The sequence below is a fragment of the Phocoena sinus genome, chromosome 6, assembly GCF_008692025.1.
Source record: "Phocoena sinus isolate mPhoSin1 chromosome 6, mPhoSin1.pri, whole genome shotgun sequence".
In the NCBI taxonomy this organism is placed as follows: domain Eukaryota; kingdom Metazoa; phylum Chordata; class Mammalia; order Artiodactyla; family Phocoenidae; genus Phocoena; species Phocoena sinus.
Window position 1 is genome coordinate 84,850,647 of NC_045768.1, and position 21,482 is coordinate 84,872,128.

The 21,482-nt window shown below is 43.2% G+C and overlaps 1 protein-coding gene across 5 annotated transcripts in view; it reads right to left on the reverse strand.

Moving 5' to 3' along the window:
* Window positions 1-21,482, reverse strand: part of GOLM1 (golgi membrane protein 1) — a 57,569-nt gene that overhangs the window by 8,277 nt on the left and 27,810 nt on the right. For 3 of the 5 annotated variants that reach the window (XM_032634146.1, XM_032634144.1, XM_032634147.1), the window contains exons 4-8: window positions 17,025-17,079; window positions 13,828-13,930; window positions 7,141-7,270; window positions 2,452-2,611; window positions 1,511-1,780 (exon numbers count right to left, since the gene is read on the reverse strand). In XM_032634146.1, the coding sequence (XP_032490037.1) occupies window positions 1,511-1,780; window positions 2,452-2,611; window positions 7,141-7,270; window positions 13,828-13,930; window positions 17,025-17,079 (718 nt within the window). The remainder of the gene's footprint in view (window positions 1-1,510; window positions 1,781-2,451; window positions 2,612-7,140; window positions 7,271-13,827; window positions 13,931-17,024; window positions 17,080-21,482) is intronic. The other 2 variants (XM_032634148.1, XM_032634145.1) reach the window with 1 other exon arrangement.

Here is a 21,482-nt window from a genome sequence, read left to right on the forward strand (position 1 = left end):
CAGGTACTGGGGTTGTCCCAATCCTGGTTTAACAATCAGATCTTTTGGCTTCCTCTCAGGAAATGACAGGGACGCATGTGCTTGCTTCCAGGGCGAATACCGTGCAGGAGTTCTCTACTTTTGTATGCCCCACTCCGATTCTGAATCTGTACAAAATACGGCCCTAAATAAAGGGCTATATTCCAGGCTGGAAACGGGGTAACTAGCTCACCAAACCAAAAATCCCAGTTTTTTAAAGAGACAATCAACTCAAGGTTAAAGGAAGGCACCACTGTTTTCGGAAACTACGGGTTGCTGGTTAATGGCAGCCATCTCCTTAGAAGGGTTCACTGCCCCGAGAGAAGGAAATGGAGTGGCTACTGTGAGCCAAAGGATAAAATTTTCACAGAATTAGATTATTTATCACTGCATTCATCCCTGGAGAGAAGAGCAACCAGAAAAGAAGATCGGGACAGAATGCATTCAAGAAACATACTCATAGGGTTTAATGTAAACATTTTATATCTATATATAGGTAGGTAAATAAAATCTTTTGTTAAAAAAAGTGTGCCTGGAAAAGGCAGCTCTAGTTCTATTTCCCTGCACTCACTGCCTGAAGTGGGAACAAAGCCCAGGCTTGCGTGCCCTGTAGCTTTATTCTACTGATCAGACCATTACCGCTGACCTAGGACGAGGTGTGACACACAGCCCCAGCAGTATCTCAGGCCTACTGGTAGCGGTTACACTTGATGACCAGCTACTGAATGGTCTGAAATTTGAGTACCAATCTGATCAGCCACCAGAGTTTCCCTTTTTCTTTTTTCCCCCCAATTCTTAAACTGAAAACTTATGAGAACACACTCGTCAGAAGCTTCAGTGAAAATTAAGATTTAAATGGAATCAGGGTAACTTCTGCAAATAAGTACATTCCCCAACTTCTGTCACTCGATCAGGCTCAGAACACAGGTGTCTTCTGTCTAAGCACTCCTGGCTTAGCTAGGATTGAAATTTTCCCCATCTTTCAGGGACCAAAATACATCCCAGAATACTCTGCTAATCTCAGTTTCCCACACTTTTCTTTAAGAAAGAGAAAAGTCAACCAAACCAGAAAGGTGGGATTCCCACGTCACTTTTCTGCAAGGCTCAAACGTGCATGAAACTCCGTCTAGCCAATCCTTCTGTCCCTCCTTCCTCCATCTGCTCGCTAGGCACTGCTGGTGATGCCGCATGAGGAAGTGCAGCAACAAAGGTGAGGCGCGGGGTCCACCTGGCAGGAGACCTATGTGTGCTCGATGCTCAGCTCCCATCCCAAGGTCTGCCACCTGGAAAGCCCCCTAGGCTCCCTGTGAATATTATTTCTAAAAGTTCCAAGTGCTGGGAGTGACGGCTCTTCTGTCCTGCCGCCTGCTGGACAGTGCAGACAAAACGAACCACCAAACGGTGACCTGCTGTTTGGGAATCTTCATGGCTGCCCATCCCGCGTCAGGAAGGAGGCTGAGGACGCGGGTGCCAGGTGGACAATCTCACCCACCTTCCTCTTCGGCATCCCGCTCCTCCTCTTGCCCGTCGGGGATGACGAGCTGGTCCCGCTCAGGGCTCTCCATCTCCTGATTCTCCTGGCTTGCCAACAGGGCAGCTGGCACCTGTGGGGTTTGGCCCAGTTCTCCAGGTTCTCCACGGCCTTTTCCGCCCACACGTCTGTCTTCTTCCGCATTCTGCTCTCGCCCCGGCTCCTTCGACAGCCCCAGGCCGTCCCTCTGAAGCTCCTCCTTGCTGACGACCTGAATCTCCTTGGTTCCCTCTGTGCACAGAACATAGTTAGCTGTGACCTCACTAGCAATTAATTAAGACAAAACCAGAAACCCTCGTACCACTCAATTCCCAGAGCCTTCCCAAGGACTGTGGACCGATGGGGCAGGTGGATCATTTCTTTTGTGGCCTCAGCAGACTCCAGGCCTCTCTATGCCCGCAGCTCATCTTCAGAACCACCAGGAAGAGGAAATGGCTTAGAAAAAAAATTCAGACTAAGTGATCTGGCTCACAGAGACACCCTGCAAGTGGAGGAGGCTGCACTGCTGAGGTTACCCGATCGTCCTATTTAAGACGAGTGCTTGGGAGCCAACGACAGCTGCCTAGGACTCAGCCACATCCCCTTAATCCCACAGTCCCACCACTGTCCTGAATAAAGGCTCTGCCTGGACCTTCCTTTACAGAGCTGCCAAAGAACTAGGCACTTAGTTTACAATGTGAGACATCAGTAAGGCAGAGAAAAAGCCTGTGGCCCCAAGTCCAGGTGCCAGAGAGACACTCACCTGCCACCTGCAGCCCCGTTACCGAGTCCCCACCAGCCACCAGCAGCACACCCTGCCCTGTGTATTTGTGTGGACTGGAGGGCATGACCCGCTGCTATACTTTCTATTGGCACGGGACCCTGAAGAGGGCTTAAACGTGTCATTGCCAAGCTTCACTTACCTTTCTCACCTTGTTTCTTCAAATCCAAAGCCACCTCAGAACTGGGGACTGGTGTCTGGGGCTCGCTGTTGCTGGGCATGTTCCCTCTTGCTTGTGGCACCTCTGCCTGGGGCAGGCCTGCTTCCTGCGGCCTGGGCTGGGGCTCACTGGAGGCTTGGAGCTGAAACAGGAGCACAGGCAGCCAGGGGCTCCATGACCATAAACCTTCAACAACGCTGAGCAATGCAATGGACCCACTACGTCCTTCTGATGAATACGAACATGGAAACCCTGAGAAATGCCATACTCTACCCCGGTCATGCCCTACCACCTGTCATAAAGCAGAAGATCTGAAGCTGGATCCACATCTCCCAGAAAAATCTTTTAATAAGGTATTAACAAGTAAGCAGAAGATCAATAAGGAAAGAGAGGGCTTGAACAACATGACAAACCACCTGAACAGTCACCTGCAGAGCACCCAACCCAACTAGAGCAAAATACATTCTTCTCCAGGACAGACAGATGCTAGGCCACAAAACAAACCTCAACAGGTTTTAAGTGTTGAAATCATACAATGTATGGTCTCCAGTCACAATGGAATGAAATTATAAATCAATGACAGGAATGAAATTTTTTGAGAAATTCACAAATATGTGGAAATTAGATAACATACTCCTAAATAACCAATGGGCCAAAGAAATCACAAGGAAAATTAGAAAATACCTTAGAGAAAAATGAAAAACACAACACATCAAACTTCTGGAAGGCAGTTAAAGCAGTACTAAGAGGGACATTTACAGGCCTATCTCAAGGAATAAGATATATCTCAAATTAATAACCTAATCTCTCACCTTAAGACACTTGAAAAAGGAGAGCAAACTAAACCTAAAGCAAGGTAGCACATAATAAAGGTTAGATCAGGAATTAATGACATATGGAAACGAAAATAAAGAAAATCAATGAAACCAAAAGTTAGTTCTTTGAAAGATGAAAAAAATTGGCAATGCTTTAGCTAGATGAACTGAGAATTTAAAAAACTCAAATTACTAAAATCAAAAATGAAAGAGGATAACACTACCAACCTTACACAAATAAAAAAGTTTTGTTATAAGGAAATACTAAGAACAATTGTTTGCCAACAAGTTTGATAACTTAGCTGAAACAGACAAGTTCCTAGGAAGACACACACTACCAAAACTGATTCAAGAAGTAGAAAATCTGAGCAGACTTATAACACAAGAGACTGAAGTAGTAATTTAAAAATCCCCGCCCCCCCAAAAACCCAGTTCCAGATGGCTTCACTGGTGAATTCTACCAAACATTTAATTCTAAATCTTCACAAACTCTTCCAAAAAACAGAAGAGGAAAGAATACTTCCCAACTCATTCTATGAGCCCAGTAATTACCCTCATACCAAAGCCAGAGAAAGACATTACAAGAAAACTACAGACCTAATATGAATATAGACCCCCAAATCATCAACAAAGTTCTAGCAAATCAAATCAAGCAACATACAAAAGGATTATACACCACGGCCAAGTAGGATTTCTCCCAGCAATGCAAGGTTAGTTTAACATCTAAAAATCAATTAATGTTAATACCATGTCAATAGCATAAAGGACAAAAACACATGATCATCTCAATGCAGAAAAAACACTGGCAAAATCCAACAGCTCTTGATAAAAACACTCAACAAATTAAGAATAGAGGGGAACTACCTCAACTTGATAATGTGCATCTATGAAAAATATATAGGCATACCTTGAAGACATCGCAGGTTTGGTTCCAGACCACTGCAATAAAGTGAATATCGCAATAAAGCGAGTAACGCCAATTTTTTGGTTTCCCAGTGCCTATAAAAGTTATGTTTACACTATACTGTAGTCTATTAAGTATGCAATAACATTATGTCCAAAAAATGTACTACCTTAATTAAAAAATACTTTTGCTTAAAAAAGGCCAAAACAGTTACAATAGTAACATCAAAGACCCCTGATCACAGATTACCGTAACAAATGTAATAGTGAAAAAGGTTGAAATATTGTGAGAATTACCAAAATGTGACACAGAGACATGAAGTGAGCAAACTGGAAAACATGGAGCCAATATTATTTGCTCAACACCAGGTTACCATAATCCTTCAATTTGTAAAAAACACAAGTATCTGTGAAGCACAATAAAACGAGGTATGCCTGCACAGCTAACATCAGACTTAATGGTGAAAGACTTAATGCTTTCCCTCTGTGATCAAGGACAAGACGAAGATGTCTATCCTCACCACTTCTATTTAACATTACACTGGAGGTTCTAGCCAGGGATATTAAGCAATAAGAAGAAATAAAAGGCATCCAGATCGGAAAGGAAGATGTAAAACTATTTTTAGATGACATAATCTTAATACAGAAAATCCTAAGGAATCAAAAAAAATACTATTCAAACTAATAAGTTCAGCAAGGTTGAAAGATACAAGATCAATATAAAAAATGAATTGTATTTCTACGCAATAAGCAGTTCGAAAATGAAATTAAGAAAACAATTCCATTTATAATAGCATCAAAAAATACTTAGAAATAAATTGTACAAAAGAAGTGCAAGACTTCTGAAAATTACAAAATATTATTCAAAAAGACTTTTAAAGGACTTAAGTGGAAAGACATCCCACATTCACACAACAGAAGACTGGATGTTGTTAAGATGGCAACGTTTCCCAAACTGACGTACAGACAATGTAATCTCTGTCAAAATCCCACCTGGCTTTGTTGAGGACATTGACAAGCGGATCCAAAAATTCATATAGAAAGTCAACTAGTGCAGAATAGCCAAAACAATCTTGAAAAAGAAGAACAAAGTTGGAGCAGTTAAAGCTGCTGATTTCAAAGCTTACTACAAAGATACAGTAATCAAGACTGTGTAGTATGGACATAAGGACAGAAAAAGAGATCAATAGAACAGAACCGAGAGTCTAAAAATAAACCCTCATATTTACAGTAAACTGATTTTTGGACAAGGATGCCAAGGCAACTCAGTGGGAAAAAGAATAGGTTTTTTTTTCAACAAATGGTGTTGAGACAACTGGATATCCACAGGCAAAATAATAAAGTTGGACCATTAGCTCACACCATATACAAAAATTAAATTAACTCAAAATGAATCACAGGACTAAATGTAAGAACTAAATACTAATCAGTATAAAAGTCTCAGAAGAAAATACAGGAATAAATCTTCAGGATGCTGGATTAGGCAAAGCGGTTTTAGACATGATACCAACAGAACAAGCAACGAAAGAAAAAATAAACTAGACATAATGAAAATTAAAAACTTTTTTGTGCTTCAATGAACACTATCAAGAAAGTGAAAAGACAACTCAAAGAATGGGAAAAAATATGTGCAAATCATATATCCAATATCTTTATATGAATATATAAAGAACTCTTACAACTAAATAATAAAAATAACTCAATTTCAAAATGGACAAAGGATACAGACAGACATTTCTCCAAAGAGGATATACCAACAGCCAATACAGCATATGAAAAGATGCTCAAAATCATCAGTTATTAGGGAAATGCAAATCAAAACCACAATGAGATACTACTGCACACCTACTAGGATGATTATGGTGAAAAAGATAATAACAAGAGGTAGCAAGGATGTAAAGAAACTGGTACGCTCATAAACTGCTGGGAGGTATGTAAAGAGTATGATCACTTTCAGAAACAGTATGGCAGTTTCTCAATACATTAAGGAGAGTTGAGTTACCATACGACCCAGCAATGCTACTCCTAGGTATACAGTATACCTAAGAGAAATGAAAGCTCACATTCACACAAAAATGTGTGCGTGAATGTTCACGGCAGCATTATTCACAGTAGCCAAAAAGTGAAATAACCCAAATGCCCATCAACTGACCAATGAATAAACAAAATGTGGTATAGTCACACAATGGAATATTATTCAGCCATAAAAAGGAAGTACTCATACATGCTACAACATGGAGGAATGCTGAAAGCATTACGCTATGTGAAAACCAGTATGATTCCATTGATATGAAATATCCAGATAAGGCAAATCTGCAGAGAAAATAGATCAGAGGTTGTCTCAGGCTCCAGAGACTTGGGGTAAAAGGGGAGTGAGCTAATGGGTATGGGATTTCTTTTGGGGTAATGAAAATGTTCTAAAATTGACTGTGATGATGACTGTACAACTTTGTGAATATACTAAAACCCACTGAATTCTAAATACCATATAGGTGAACTATACGGTAGGTGAATTATATCTCAGTAAAAGTGCTGTATTTAAAACAAACCAAGATCCCCAGAAGGCTGTGAGCAGCATTTTCATGGGCTGTGCTTTCACAAGCAGCAGCCTGATAGCACGCGCTCTGATCAGCTCCACCACTGACCGGGTACTGTGACCTTGGGACAGTTTCTAACCGCCTCCATGGGCCTCAGAGCCCTCCAAACAAGAAAACAACAACAACTCTCTCCCAGGGTGGCTGTGAGCTTTAAATCAAGCAATCGCCTTATGGCCCGGAGCACGGGGACCAGGTCTGGAGGCCAGCATGCTCCGCCAGAGACCCTGCGTCCCGGGACCAGGCTGTCGTGTGTCAGGGAACTAGAGCGAGTCAGAGAGCAGATGAAGGAAGGAAATCCCTGAAGAGGGGGTAGGAAGACCTTTGGGAGATCCTCAGCAGAAAAAAGCCAGGATTACCTGCTGGCTTTGGTCCTTTTGTTCACTCAGGTCTCTGGAAGCTACAGCCTCATTTCCCTTTTTGGTGACTTCTTCTATTCGCTCTTCACACTGCTCCTTCACCTCTTTCATCTGATTGATGCACTGGTTCCTGTGAAGGTGAAAGCAAGCAAATGAAAGGACAGCTATTTAGAGATGCGTCTATATAGCAAGTCCGTCCCTGCTCTGACAGTGGAATCCACTTCCCCACGAGACACAGCCCATCTCTTTCCTGCTTCCCGCACTTTATCTGAAGAGGACACAGGCAGGGCAACAAATATGTTTTCAGTTATTAAATGACAAGAAAACTGGAGTTAATTGAAAGTTACAAAAAAATATGTCACACTGTTGTAAAATAAGTGAACTTCACTGGTTAGAAAAATCAAATTTTTAAAATATAATCTGTGGCATAATAAAAAAAAAAATGTGGTCTTTGTCCCCTAGTACTGCACAGAGCTCCTAAACCCCTTGGAATTTCCTGAGTAACAGGAGTGTCTTCTGTTGTACATAATGGGCCCCTGCAGACCATACCTGAGTTTATGCTAGTGAGTTGACTTACTGGGAGGAGCCAACATAGCTTTAGGATGGGGGCTGGCGGCCAGGGGAACCAACCATATGATTAGAGGGCTGGAACTTACAGCCCCATTTTTCAGGAAGCAGGGAGAGACTAGAGATTGAGTTCAAACACGTGGCCAGCCACTCAATCAGTCACGCCTATGTAATAAAACCTCAGATAAACATCCTGGACTATGAGACTTGGCGAGCTTCCTGTTTGGTGAACATATCTGTGAACCAGAAAGGTGGCACCCCACCTCCAACAGAAGTTCCTACCTGCCCCCAACCTCCACCCCAGACCTTGCCTTATGAGTCTCTACCATTTAGCTATTCCTGAGTTGTATGCTTTATAATAAAACTGCAATTGTAAGTTTAGGACTTTCCTGAGTTCTAGAGAATTATTGCTCCTGAGGGGGGTGGGGAAGGCCTGAATTTGTAGCTACCCAGGCAGAAAGAACAGGTGGTCTGGGGCCACCGAGAACTTCTGACTAGCGTCCAAAGTAGGGGCGGTCTTGTGAGACTGAGCCCCATAACATGTGGGGTTTGTGCTACCTCTAGGTAGTGTCCAATCTGAACTGGACTTCTACTCCAGGAAGATGGGGTAGATGTATTTTTCACTCTTCCTCCACTAAGTACAACTAGAACTCTGGACATTACATTTAAAACAAACAGGGACTTCCCTGGCGGTCCAGTGGTTAAGACTCCACACTTCCAATGCAGGGGGTGCAGGATCAATCCCTGGTCTGGGATTTAAGATCCCACATGCCGTATGGTGCAGCAAAAAAAAAAAGAGGAAGTAGGGTGGGGTAGGTGACTAACATTGTCTGCCATGAGAATTAAACATTTAAAACAATAAATAAATAAAACAAACGTAAGAAGACTGAAAGATAGAGAGACGAAGGCAGACTGGCTAGGGACCTTAGGATCTAGAACAACACAGTGGTGTCACTGGAGATTACATGGGAAGCCTGCATTTCCATCCCCATCTGACACTAATGAGGTCCCCCTCCCTCTCCCCAGGTGGTGGCGTCAGAGGACGTCAATGAAGAGCCAGGGCTTTTACCACCACTGCCCAGAGGTTTCAATCAAAGATCATTCATCATATGAAAAACCAGGAAGATCTTAAATTGAAAAAAAAAGAGACAATCAACAGACACCAAATCAACATGACAGAGAAGTTAAGATGATCTGACAAAGACTTTAAAGCAGCCACCAGAAAAATGTTTCAATGGGTCATTCAAACATGCTTGACAGAAATGAAAAACTAAATAGTCTCAGCAAAGAAAGAAAGATATAAAGAAGAACCAAATGGAAATTTAATGCAATAACCAACATTTTTAAACTCAGAGAAGGAAAGAATCAATGAACTGGAAGACAGAACAATAGACATTATCCAATCTAAACACAGAGAGAAAACAGAGGGGGGAAAGAGAGAGGACACAGCTTCATGGACCTGTGTGACTATTCCAAAAGACCTAACATTCACATCATCAGAATCTGTGAAAGAGAAGATTTTCCCAGCAAGGTCCACGTAACTAGTCACTTTCACGCCCATCCTCAAGATACTACTCGTACTCACTCCCCTCCGTGACCGTATGATACTATCTGCCTTGCCCAGATCACTCTGGGCTCCCCAGGTTCTCTTTTCCTAACATCTCCTAATCTCCTTTCTCTGCTCCTTATTGTTTAGGACTCAATTCTAAATGGCCTTTCCTGAGAAGTCTTTTTTGGGGGTAATAGATGAGCATTGATGAAAATGATCTAGTTTAAGAAACAACAATATTTAAAGGCACTTTCAAAAAGTATCTAAGTTAGCATCGGGTTTGGCTAGGTGAAACAAAAAGGCCAAAAAATAGCAGTTTATTTTTTCCTCACATGAAAGAAATCCAGGGTTAGTATGGCAGCTCTGAGTCATCAAAAATTCAGGCTTCTCTTGCTGTTTCAATATCCTAACACTGGTTTCTATCCCCCATGATTACCTCATGATCCAGGATAGCTGCGAGTGGTCCAGCCATCTTGTGTGAAGCCCAGGCAGCAGGAAGGAGGGAGGAGAAAAGGTAAAGGAAAGGGATGTGCAGTGGACTGTCCTTATTCTCAGAAGCCTTCCTGTAAGTCCCACCCCACGATTTCCTTTCCCCACTGGCCAGAACTTAAGTCACCTGGCCATACCTAACTGCAAGGAATTTGCCCAGTAGTTTTGCTGGGCAAAAAGATGAATGGATTTGGATAAGCATTGACTGGTCTTTGCCACAGGCAGTTTCAAAATGTTTTCAGTCACAGTGACTTCCCTGGTCCAGTGGTAAAGAATCCACCTTCCAATGCAGGGGACGCAGGTTCGATCCCTGGTCAGGGAACTAAGATCCCACATGCCATAGGGCAACTAAGCCCACACGCCTCAACAAGAGAGCCCACGTGCCCTGGAGCCCGCACGCTGCAACTAGAGAGAGAAAATCCACATGTCACAACTACAGAGAAGCCTGCGCACTACAACAAAGAGCCCACGCTGCAATGAAAGATCCCACATGCCTCAACGAAGATCCCACATGCTGCAACTAAGAACCAACGCAGCCAAAAAAGTAAAAGAAAATAAATTTTAAAAAGTGTTTTGAGTCACAAAACATTGATAAAATAATTGAATAGCGTCCCACATTGAGAACATAACCAATAACATACTATTATGTTAATGTAAATGGATTAGAGTTGGGGACAGCAGTACAAATTCATGTTTGGTTTAATTTAGATACAGATGAATACATATAGAAATATTTATCAGTATCTATATATAACACAAGTTAGTATACACACACGTATATCTCTTTGCTCCGTCATCTGAGAGAGCCTAGCAGCAATGACACCCTAGTAGCAACAAACACATGTAGTACCCAGATCTTGGTTTCTAATACCATTCTCCAATAAAAAGAACAAGGGCTCCTTGGAGAAATGGTTGATTGGCTGATTCTAGGACTGGCACAGGAAATATATGAAAATGAGTCTGGAGCGTCTTTTGGTGCCAGAGTATAAAAAAGTAATTTTAAAAGCGGCGGGGGACCAAACCCACAATATCAGGGATATGTCAATTGGATAAAGGAATCAACTGAAAGAGTTCCCAATGGCAAAAGCTGGAAAACATGTAAGCAAAAGAAAAAATAAATAAGATAGTATTAGATTATAACCCAAAATATTCATGAATCCATACTGATATAAATAATTAGACAGATAAGAAGAAGAGTCAAATCTCCTGTGCAGGAAAATTCCAAATAATCTGTGTAGACACTCCATCCTTGGGGAAGTGGAGCATAACTTCACAATCTTTAAGTGTAGCTTAAGCACAGTGAATTTCTTCCAAAGATGATAGCATAAAGGGAGAAAAAAACAGAGTAACTTTATAGTGCAAAAACCTGATAAACATTACCTCAATCAGGTGATCAACAGTGATAAGTCATCCTGATAGCACGTACTGATGTGAAGCCATGAGAATAGCACTTTACCTCTGTGACCTTCCTCTCAAAAATGTGCTGCCCCAGTTTCACCACGAGAAAAATATCTGATAAATCCCAACTGAAGGACATTCTACAAAATACCTGACCAGTACTCCTCAAAACTAATAAAAAATAATCCAGACCATAAAAAGTAAGTAAAGCTTGAGAAACTGTCCCAGCCGAGAGGAGCCTAAGGAAACATAATGAAGAGGGCATGCAGGTATGCTTCAGCGGTCCCTCAAATTGAACATGCAACTTTGTGTATACATCCATTTATAAAACTGCTAACAAGGAGTCTACACCTTTCATCGAATTCTCACAAAGGGTCTATAACCAGAGAAAGTTAAGAAAACCTAACTCATTCCAGCTTTCAACGTTTTATACACATCAGATAGAGGATGGGAAGCATCCTCTATCTGGTACAAGGTTTTGGGCACAACTAGTAAAACAGATGCAGTCAGTCAGCTTTTTCAATTTACCTATCAACTTCCTGAGAGAAAAAGAGTGCATCCTGCACGCATGGCCACCAGGTTTGAGTATTCTGCTCACTGCCTGTCTGAACACTCCTATATGGGAGCAGAGCTGCCCTCCTTGTCACTGGGTCCTGGCCGATTTCCAGCTAGTTCAAAATCTTCTGGGTCAGCATTTATCAAGTGAGGCCATTAACGGCTTCTTGTATTTCAATCAATGGAAGGGAAATATGTGTGTTAAGGTATCTTTCAAGGATGAATAAGAAGACCGGAGCACTTCACTTTGGTCTGAATGCTTTCCAGTGACTACCAGCCTAACTCAGGGTTTCTCAACTGGGCACTGTTGGTGCCCTGGGCCAGATAAACACTCTGTTGTGGGAGCAGCCCTGTGCTTTGCAGATGTAGCAGCATCTCTGTCCTCTACCCACGATATGCCAGTAACACCTCCTCTGAGTTGTGACAACCAAAAATGTCTTGGGACCTTGCCCAAGGTCTCCTGGTAGCAAAACTGCCACCCACTGAGAGCCACTGGCTTAGCTGAAGAAGGTTCCATATGCATGTTTTCTAATGACATTTCCTTTGCATTGTTTGCACATGTCCTTTGCATATTTATGTATTTGAGGCTTCCTGGTTTTAGTAGTATTTAGTTTTAAAGTGATCAGAAGGATATCATGGTGAGTGGAAGGACATCAGAATCCTTATGAGGAGGTGTGAGGTCACCTACACTGCTGTTGACCAGATGGCTAAAATCCTTTCAGAGGGCAATTTGGCGATTTATACCAACTGACACACTAAACCTACAATCCAGTCTTTTTTAGAAGGAAATAATCCAAAATAATAACTTTTAAAAGTTATATGTATTGATGTCAGGCCAATGTATAATAACCAAAGCTTAGAATTCATCTAAATATCCAATTGGGAAATGGTGAATTGAATTTGGTACCTCCACATTATGCAGTATTTAATATTTGGAAACAAAATGGATTTTTCAATACACATAATGCAAGAAAGTAAAAAAATGATTAAAAAATTTAATGGCAACTGCAATTATGTAAACACTCTGTATGAACTTGGACATGGACTAAATAGAAGTCAAAGAAAAAAGAGGGTGGAGTTAGGGGAGCTGGTTGTCTCAGAATCCCAAAGTCCCTGTACTTGAGTTATACTGTTGCTATGAAGAAAATGGGAGAAAAATACATAGACTACAACTTTACTTGCTACCCTCTAAACTGGTTTTTACTATCTTACTAATGGGTTTAGCCCAACTTTTAAAAAGTTTATTGCTTTGTTTTGACCACAGAAGGACTGTGATATGTAAAGTGTAGAGTTTTTGTACGTGACTAAAGTCATCAGCTTATAACAGATTGTCCTAACCATACGCTAGAGATCTAATGTACAGCATGGTGACTACAGTTAATAATAATGTGTTTTATACTTGCAATTTGCTAAGAAAGTGGATCTCAAGTGTTCTCACCATAGACACAAAAAAGGTAAAGATGGGAGACTATGGATGGTTAATTAGCTTGATTGGGGGTATCATTTCACAATGTATAGGTATATCAAAACATCATGTTTTTATGCCTTAAATACATGCAATGATTATTTGTCAATCATACTTCAATAAAGCTAAAAAAAAATAAAAGTACTCCATTCTCACTGCAAAAATTTGGAAAGACACTTAAAAGTCTCAAGAAAACAAAATGCCCACAATGCCAACACCCAGTGATACATTATATTATTATTCCAAACTCCTTTTATTCTATGAGTTTGACTTAGGTCACTTCTGAGCACTTTTGGAACACATTTTTAAAGGCTTTAGACTATTGATTTAACCAGCACACCTGCGCTTTACAGAGTTCTCAGTTACATATTTTCAGGTATATTGAGTTAAGTCATTTCTTGCTAAGGAGAACTGCCCTCTTGTATGAGGAGCCCACTGGCTAACACTTCTCCAGGGCTTTCCGAAGCACTGCTGACACTTAAAAAATAAAATGCATTATGTCTAAAGGACATGACTCCTAGAAGGGACTGAACCTTCTCCTCAGAGACCTATATGCTCTATAACAGAAAAGGCCAGTGGAGACCATGCTGCACCCCGTCCACCGCCCTCCGCTTAAAACACGTCAGCCCCCCGAGTGGCACACACTTGATGTGGACACACTTACAGGTCGTAGGAGAACTTCCTCTCCAGGTTGGTCTGGTTCTTCTGAAACTGAAGGACATCCTGCTGCAGCCTGCCGTAATTCTTCTGCAGGGCCTTTAACTGGTCTAAACCGAGAGGAGGACACGAAATCACACAGGGCACCGGCATGGCCATCCTGACAACAGCAGACACACCAAAACCCACCCACAATGGGCCGTGGCACCAACAGAATAAGGAGGGGAAAGAGGAAGGGATGAGAGCACAGCCCCTCCCCAGGAACCTCCCCAACCCCAGCCCTGGAAGCGGCCCAGAAGATGTGCAATCCTATGGGAACCAGCACCTTGATTCCTTTTCACACATCTCTCCTAAATCTCCTTTTTGACCTGCAACCCTTACAATGCACCAGGAGGTTCTAACCACCTATTTCTCTCCTAGACATCATAAACCCTGAACTGTCCCACAAGGGCACACACGCCACTGTGTCTCCTGCCCCCAGAAGACGTATCCCTCGATCTGTGAAACACTAATTTCGACATCCAGTCAGATAAGCAGCCACTCCTGCTGCACCCCCTGTTCTCAGCTACCAGGATACCTGCCAGCATCCTGTCATTTGGTCACAGCCCAGTTATTCTCTGAGGCCCCATGTGCACTTAGTCACTGACCCTCCTATCTGGGAAACAACAGCTTTCTTTGAGGAAATCCATCAGCCGCATCACCACTGCCCTGATGACTTGGCTCGGAAAAGCTCTGTAGAAAAAAAGCAGCAGCTCACTGACCAAGAGCCAAGCTGGGGGGTAGAAGGAAAAGCTGCCACAAAGGGGACGTCAGAACGGGCCGAGGGCAGCAACGAGGGCCTGAAACACGGCCCTGGACAGACACTGGAGTTTCCCCAAGGTCTGTCCTCACAACCCTAGACCTACAAGGCTCTCTGGGGGGCAGGAGGGGGGGGATCAAATTAAATAAAAGTGAAGGATTCGATGAACTGCTGATACACACAGCAACAGAGATGCATCTCAAAAGCACTTATTTATATGCCATGCTTGAAAAGACAAAACTACAGGGGTGGACAACTGGTCGCTGGGTGCCTGAGGCTGAGGTGAGGGCAGGTGTGGGTGGGGCTTCCTGGAGTGACAGACACAAGCTGTGTCTTGACTCTGGTATCCAGGGGAAGGTGCATGTGTCAGAACACACAGAAAGGTACACTGCAAATGGGTAAACTTTATCATGTGTAAATTATACTTCAACAGACCTAACTTAAAAAAAAAAATTCTATAATCAAACCGAGCATGGGGCGATGGAATACTCCTCAGCAATGAAAAGGAATGAACTATGGCAGCCATAACAGCACGGGTGAATCTCAAAATAATTATGCCGCGTCCAAGAAGCCCGACGAAAAAGGGTATATGCCGTCTGATTCCATGTGTACAAAATTATAAAAATTACAAACTCATCTAAGAGGGACGGAAAGCAGATCAGAGGGGCCTGGGGAGGATTACCCAGGGGCACAAAGACACTTCTTGGGCTGATGGATCTGTTCACTGTGTTGATTTTGTGGTGGTTTCTTCAACCGTACGTTTACGTCAAAACTTCTGTCACACTGTGAAATTTAAATATGTGTAGTTTACTGTACGTCAATCACACCTGATTAAAGCCGTTCAAAATACGAAGTCCAGGGCTTCCCTGGTGGCGCAGCGGTTGGGAGTCCGCCTGCCGGTGCAGGGGACACGGGTTCGTGCCCCAGTCCGGGAGGATCCCACATGCTGCGGAGCGGCTGGGCCCGTGAGCCATGGCCGCTGGGCCTGCGCGTCCGGAGCCTGTGCTCCGCAGCGGGAGGGGCCGCGACAGTGAGAGGCCCGCGTACCGCCAAAAAAAAAAAAAAATACTAAGTACAGCAAAGGCTGCAGGCTGTTGTGCCCTACTTGAGGACGGACCAGCAGATCATCAGCTCTGAGAAGCCCCCGGCAGTCAAGCAACACATTTAAACTTAGTGAATCTCTGAGTTTCCCCTATTAATATTCTTAGAAGCTGATCTGGAACTAGAATTCTAGACCATCACTGTCAAACAGAACTATAATATTATAAACCACACAGGTCACTTAAAATTTACTAGCAACCACATTTTTAAAAAGTAAATAAAACCAGGTGAAATTAATTTTAATAATATATTTCATTTAACCCAACAGATCCAAAATATTACCATGGCAACATAGAATTAATGTAAGAAATTATGAATAAGATGTTTTATATTCTTTTTTCATACTAAGTCTTTGAAACCTGGTGTGTATTTTACAGTTATAGCACATCTCAATTCAGATGTTAAACAGGAATTGGGAATTCTTGATCTGATCTGAATTTAGATTTCATAAAATTTACAGTTAAAAAGGATATTGGTATGCCCAAGTTGTCCCGAAGATACTTAAGTTTCCCAATAACTGAGTCAAGCATCAGTTTTAAATTTAAATTGCCGAAAATTAAACAAAAATTAAAAATCCAGTTCTTCTGTCCCATGAGCCACATTTCAAATGTTCGCTGGCCACAGGGGGCTTGTGGCTACAATTCTGGACAGCCCAGTTCTAGACTGACCTTCCCGCCTTAGAGGTGGAAACTGAGGCTGAGGGCACTGATGGAGTTTAATTAGGGGCAAAGGTGAGACTAGGGTCAGGTCAGGGATCAGAGGCCCCAGTGCTCCTTTCATCAGGTTCTCAGGCTGCACTGGACCCTGTGACCCCTCCGGTCACACCTCACAGAGGGGCTTCACCCCATCCCTGCCTCCCCCGGCAGCTTCAGAAGGGCCCAAAGAAAAACCTTGGCTGCCAAACTGAATAAGAAGAGCCAAGAAATGGAATTAAACTAGGCTGGATCATTTTTATATAAATTTCATGAAGGAAATCTGATTTCTGGGTGACCTAATGAAAAGAGAGCATACATATACCATATATATATATATATACATATATAAAACAGATCACACACACATATATTTCATAATGTATCACAAAACGAGAATCTGAATTCTCTACGTAACAGCCTGCAATGTATTCAGTAAACTCAGAAAAGGAAAAGCTCTTTAAGGAAACATAGTTAGGCAAAAAGAGTAAAGGTTACCCAATGACTTGTAATACCACCCATCATTAGACTGCGCTAAGCGACCCTAGAAAAGGACCGAGGAAAGGTGGGTTTCTCCTAACAGGCCTGATGTCTGGGGGGAGTGGAACTCACCTTGCAAGGTTCTGATGAGCCTCTCGCTGGTGGTGATGTTATTCACTAAAACTGCCTGCAAGGAAGATAATCACATAATGAAACACTGGCAACCTGACAACTCAGAAGAGCCCTGACAGATGCGTCTGTGGAAGAAAGGGTGGGGAGCGGCCCCCCTCCCACGCTGGGCTGTGAGCCCTCTGCGCCTGCGGAGAGAAGAGCACCTGTGTCCCAGCACCCGCCTGCGACCCAAGCAAGGGGCGGGCGGGCGGCTCCCCGGCCCTGTTTCAGCTCCGCGCCGGCTGAAGCAGCAACTCCGGCCTTTCTCTGGGGGAGCCCAGGTGCAGCCCTGTCTCAGTCAGAAGGCAAACTGAGTTCCAGCACAGCTGATGGGGAAAAGAAACGGGGGTTCAGCGACCACTCCGCCTGCGAAGCTTCCCGATCCATTTTAACTTCTGACGTTCTAAGACCTTCTATCCAGACCCTGCGAGCTCCAAGGATGGAGAGGAACTAACTCCCAGTTAGTTACACAAAGCTGGGAATGCTGACAACAGAGGAGGAAGAAGCAACACAGGCCCCGGGATAACAGTGAACAACAGTAAAAAGTAAGAAAAGTGAGTGTGGGGCCAGGTGCCGCTCTGGGCGCCCCACATCCGTGGCCCCATGGCTCTTCACACCAGCTGTGTGAGGGGGCACAATATGATCCCACTGTAGGGGACAGGAAACTGAGGCACAGTGGACTTTAGAGACTCAAGGTCACGTGGCCTTCTCAAGAGCAAACAGGCAGAGCCCGAGCCCGGCAGGTCTGCCCCAGACACGGAACTCTTCCTTACTGCGTACTTGCCAAAGCGGGGTGTGAACCCCAGCAGGACAACGATCCCGTGACTGTACCCAGTGCAAAAGCAAACAAGCACCTGAAGCAGAGGGGACCGGAACGTTAAATACCAACACGCGTCACACAGGTGAGTGATGCTCTCTGGACACACACACAGAGGTGCACGCTGGGCCATAACATGGAAGTTTCTTACTGTGTCATAATCAACAAGGTTTTGTCAACCTGCTGGCCGTAACTTGGAGACAGGCTGCTGTCTCATTCCTGGGTAAAGGAGAACAATGACAACCACGCCGCCTTCACCCTTCTGTGCCTCTGTTTCCTCCTGGACCTCTCCGTCCGGCCCTCCGTCCTGGATGGAGCTTTCTGGAGGAAGGTGTTTCCAGGGGTGAGTGCCTAGCTGTGCAATCTGGCCAAATGATTCTGGTGTTTATTTCAGGAGGTCTGAGCATGTGGAACATTTCCTGGCACAACAGGAAAGAAGGCACAGTGATACTATCTGTACAGTTAATCTCTCACGGAGAGATCATCAAGAAGAGTGTTTATGGACATTCTGCGTGGGCCAGCGGGGAATCAGATTCACACAGCTCGCAGGTCCTGCTACTCTCAGACAAGGTTTGCACACATTCAATTAAAAAGGCAAAAGAGGGCTTCCCTGGTGGCGCAGTGGTTGAGAGTCCGCCTGCCGATGCAGGGGACATGGGTTCGTGTCCCGGTCCGGGAAGATCCCACATGCCGTGGAGCGGCTGGGCCCGTGAGCCATGGCCGCTGAGCCTGCGCGTCCGGAGCCTGTGCTCCGCGACGGGAGAGGCCACAACAGTGAGAGGCCCGCGTACCATAAAAAAAAAAAAAAAAAAAAAAAAAAAGGCAAAAGATCGCCCTAAGACACAGAGGTCCCACTTTGGGGTATATATTCAAAAGAACACAAAGCAGGATCTTGAAGAGATATCTGCACCCATGTTCACAGCAGCATTATTCACACTAGTCAAGAATCGAAGCAACCCAGGTGTCCCTCAATGGATGAATGGATAAAGAAAATGTGGCATATACATACAGTGGAAGAGAACATGGCCTTTAAAAAGAAAGAATGTCACATGCTACACCACCGGTGAACCTTGAGGACATCAGGCTAAGCCAGTCACAGATGGGCAAGTACTGTATGATTCTATTCACAAGCAGTGTCTAAAGCAGATGGAATCATGAAAACGTGAAGTAGAAAGGTGGCTGCCAAGGGTGGGGGAGGGGAGGAGGGGGGGACGGGTAGGTGGAGGGGACGGACTACGGTTTAATGGGCGTAAAGGCTCAGTGTTGCTAGACGAAAAAGTTCCAGACATTTGCAGCACAACAATATGAATGTATTTAACACAACTGAACTGCACACTTCAATTTCCACCTTGCATGGATATCAAAACCACCTTCCCTCTGCACGACAGTGCTGAAACAGAACAGAAAAATAAAAGGATCAGAGAAATGCAAATCAAAACTACAATGAGATATCATCTCACATCTTCAAAAAGTCTAGAAACAATAAATGCTGGAGAGGGTGTGGACAAAAGGGAACCCTCTTGCACTGCTGGTGGGAATGTGAATTGGTTCAGCCACTATGGAGAACAGTATGGAGGTTCCTTAAAAAACTACAAATAGAACTACCATATGACCCAGCAATCCCACTCCTGGGCATATACCCTGAGAAAACCATAATTCAAAAAGAGTCATGTACCACAATGTTCATTGCAGCTCTATTTACAATAGCCTGGAGATGGACTAAGCGCCCATCATCGGATGAAAGGATAAAGAAGATGTGGCACATATACACAATGGAATATTACTCAGCCATAAAAAGAAATGAAATTGAGCTATTTGTAATGAGGTGGATGGACCTAGAGACTGTCATGCAGAGTGAAGTAAGTCAAAAAGAGAAAGACAAATACCGTATGCTAACACATATATATGGAATTTTAAAAAAAAATGTCATGAAGAACCTAGGGGTAAGACAAGAATAAAGACACAAGCCTACTAGAGAATGGACTTGAGGATATGGGGAGGGGGAAGGGTAAGCTGTGACAAAGCGAGAGAGAGGCATGGACATATATACACTACCAAACGTAAAATAGATAGCTAGTGGGAAGCAGCCGCATAGCACAGGGAGATCAGCTCGGTGCTTTGTGACCACAGAGGGGTGGGATAGGGAGGGTGGGAGGGAGGGAGATGCAAAAGGGAAGAGATATGGGGACATATGTATATGTATAACTGATTCACTTTGTTATAAAGCAGAAACTAACACACCATTGTAAAGCAATTATACTCCAATAAAGATGTAAAAAAAAAAGAAAAGGAGCACTTAAATGATTACATGCTGATAATCTCGAAAGCCAGTCTCTCCTGGGCAAGTCATTTCTACAACAATTATGGCAATCTTACTTGCCCCTTCTCCACTCATTCCCCTCAGCCCCACCCAAAAAATTCTTATTAGAGTTTGCAACTGCCTGAGGGCTCAGGAATTGCTGCAATTTGAAACATCTGAAGATATTTCTGTCTCCCACGTGACTTTATTCTTCCAAACAAAATACATTTTAGTTATCTTCCCCCGCCTACTTACGGATGCATGGAAAAATACAGTCTCCACGTAAGTAAATGAGAAAAGAACCATAAAATGCCAGCAATATCTTTATATCTGCAGTTTTATATTTACTGAAAATCTTGAATCATTTTTAGGAAAATGCTTCTAGCTTTTCGGGGGGTTCAATATAAAGGAAGAAACACCTGCATTAAACAAAATTATTTTTAAATGAATTACGTATTGTACTCTAAACAACCCAGTTGACTTTCGCATTTTGGTGCAGAGAGACTTTGGGGGAGTTGTACTTCCTGGTGTGTGTGACCCGTCCCCTGGAAACTCTCAGCAGCAGACAAGGAAGTGCCACCAGAGTTTAACTGGACACTAAGCTCAGAACACCTCGGAATGAATCACCCACAAACAAATGTATTATAACCATTCTATTCTAGGCAGGAAATAAGTATATCTGATCAAACTATTTCTCCATTAGATTCCTAAGAAAATAACCTCAACGCGTCATAGTAAATTTCCAAAACAATAAATCTACAGTAGATTATCATGTTCTGAAAAGCTCAGTAAGACACAAATGACTAAATCTGTTAAAATGCTAACTTTTGAAAAGCTCACTGGAAGTGTGAGGCTCATCACGTTATAGAAAAGAGAAGGTGACCTTTACTGCTGTGCTTGTTTGGCTCATTAAAATAACCAACCTGTTTTCAAGATGTGGGTCCATCTTAAGCCTTACTAAAGATGACCCTCAAACAATCTAGCCCTTGTCAACCCCCCCGCGATCAGGTGCCTGGATAACTTCTTTGTAATGACATTCCTGTTAATGCTCTGGGAGATGAACCTCAAAAAGAAGAGTTTAAGCTTCGTGACCGGTGAATGACATTAAGAATGAAGGGAAGAATATGAAGTATGCACGGGAGTTTTTTTACCCCTCATCAGTTTCAAAATCTCCCAAAGCAATGCTACCCAAGGGAAACATAATGTCAGTCAGATATGGGAATTTTGAATTCTCTAGCAGTTACATTCAATTAAGTAAAAAGAAACAGGTAGGCAAAGGGTTTGAATAGACATTTCCCCAAAG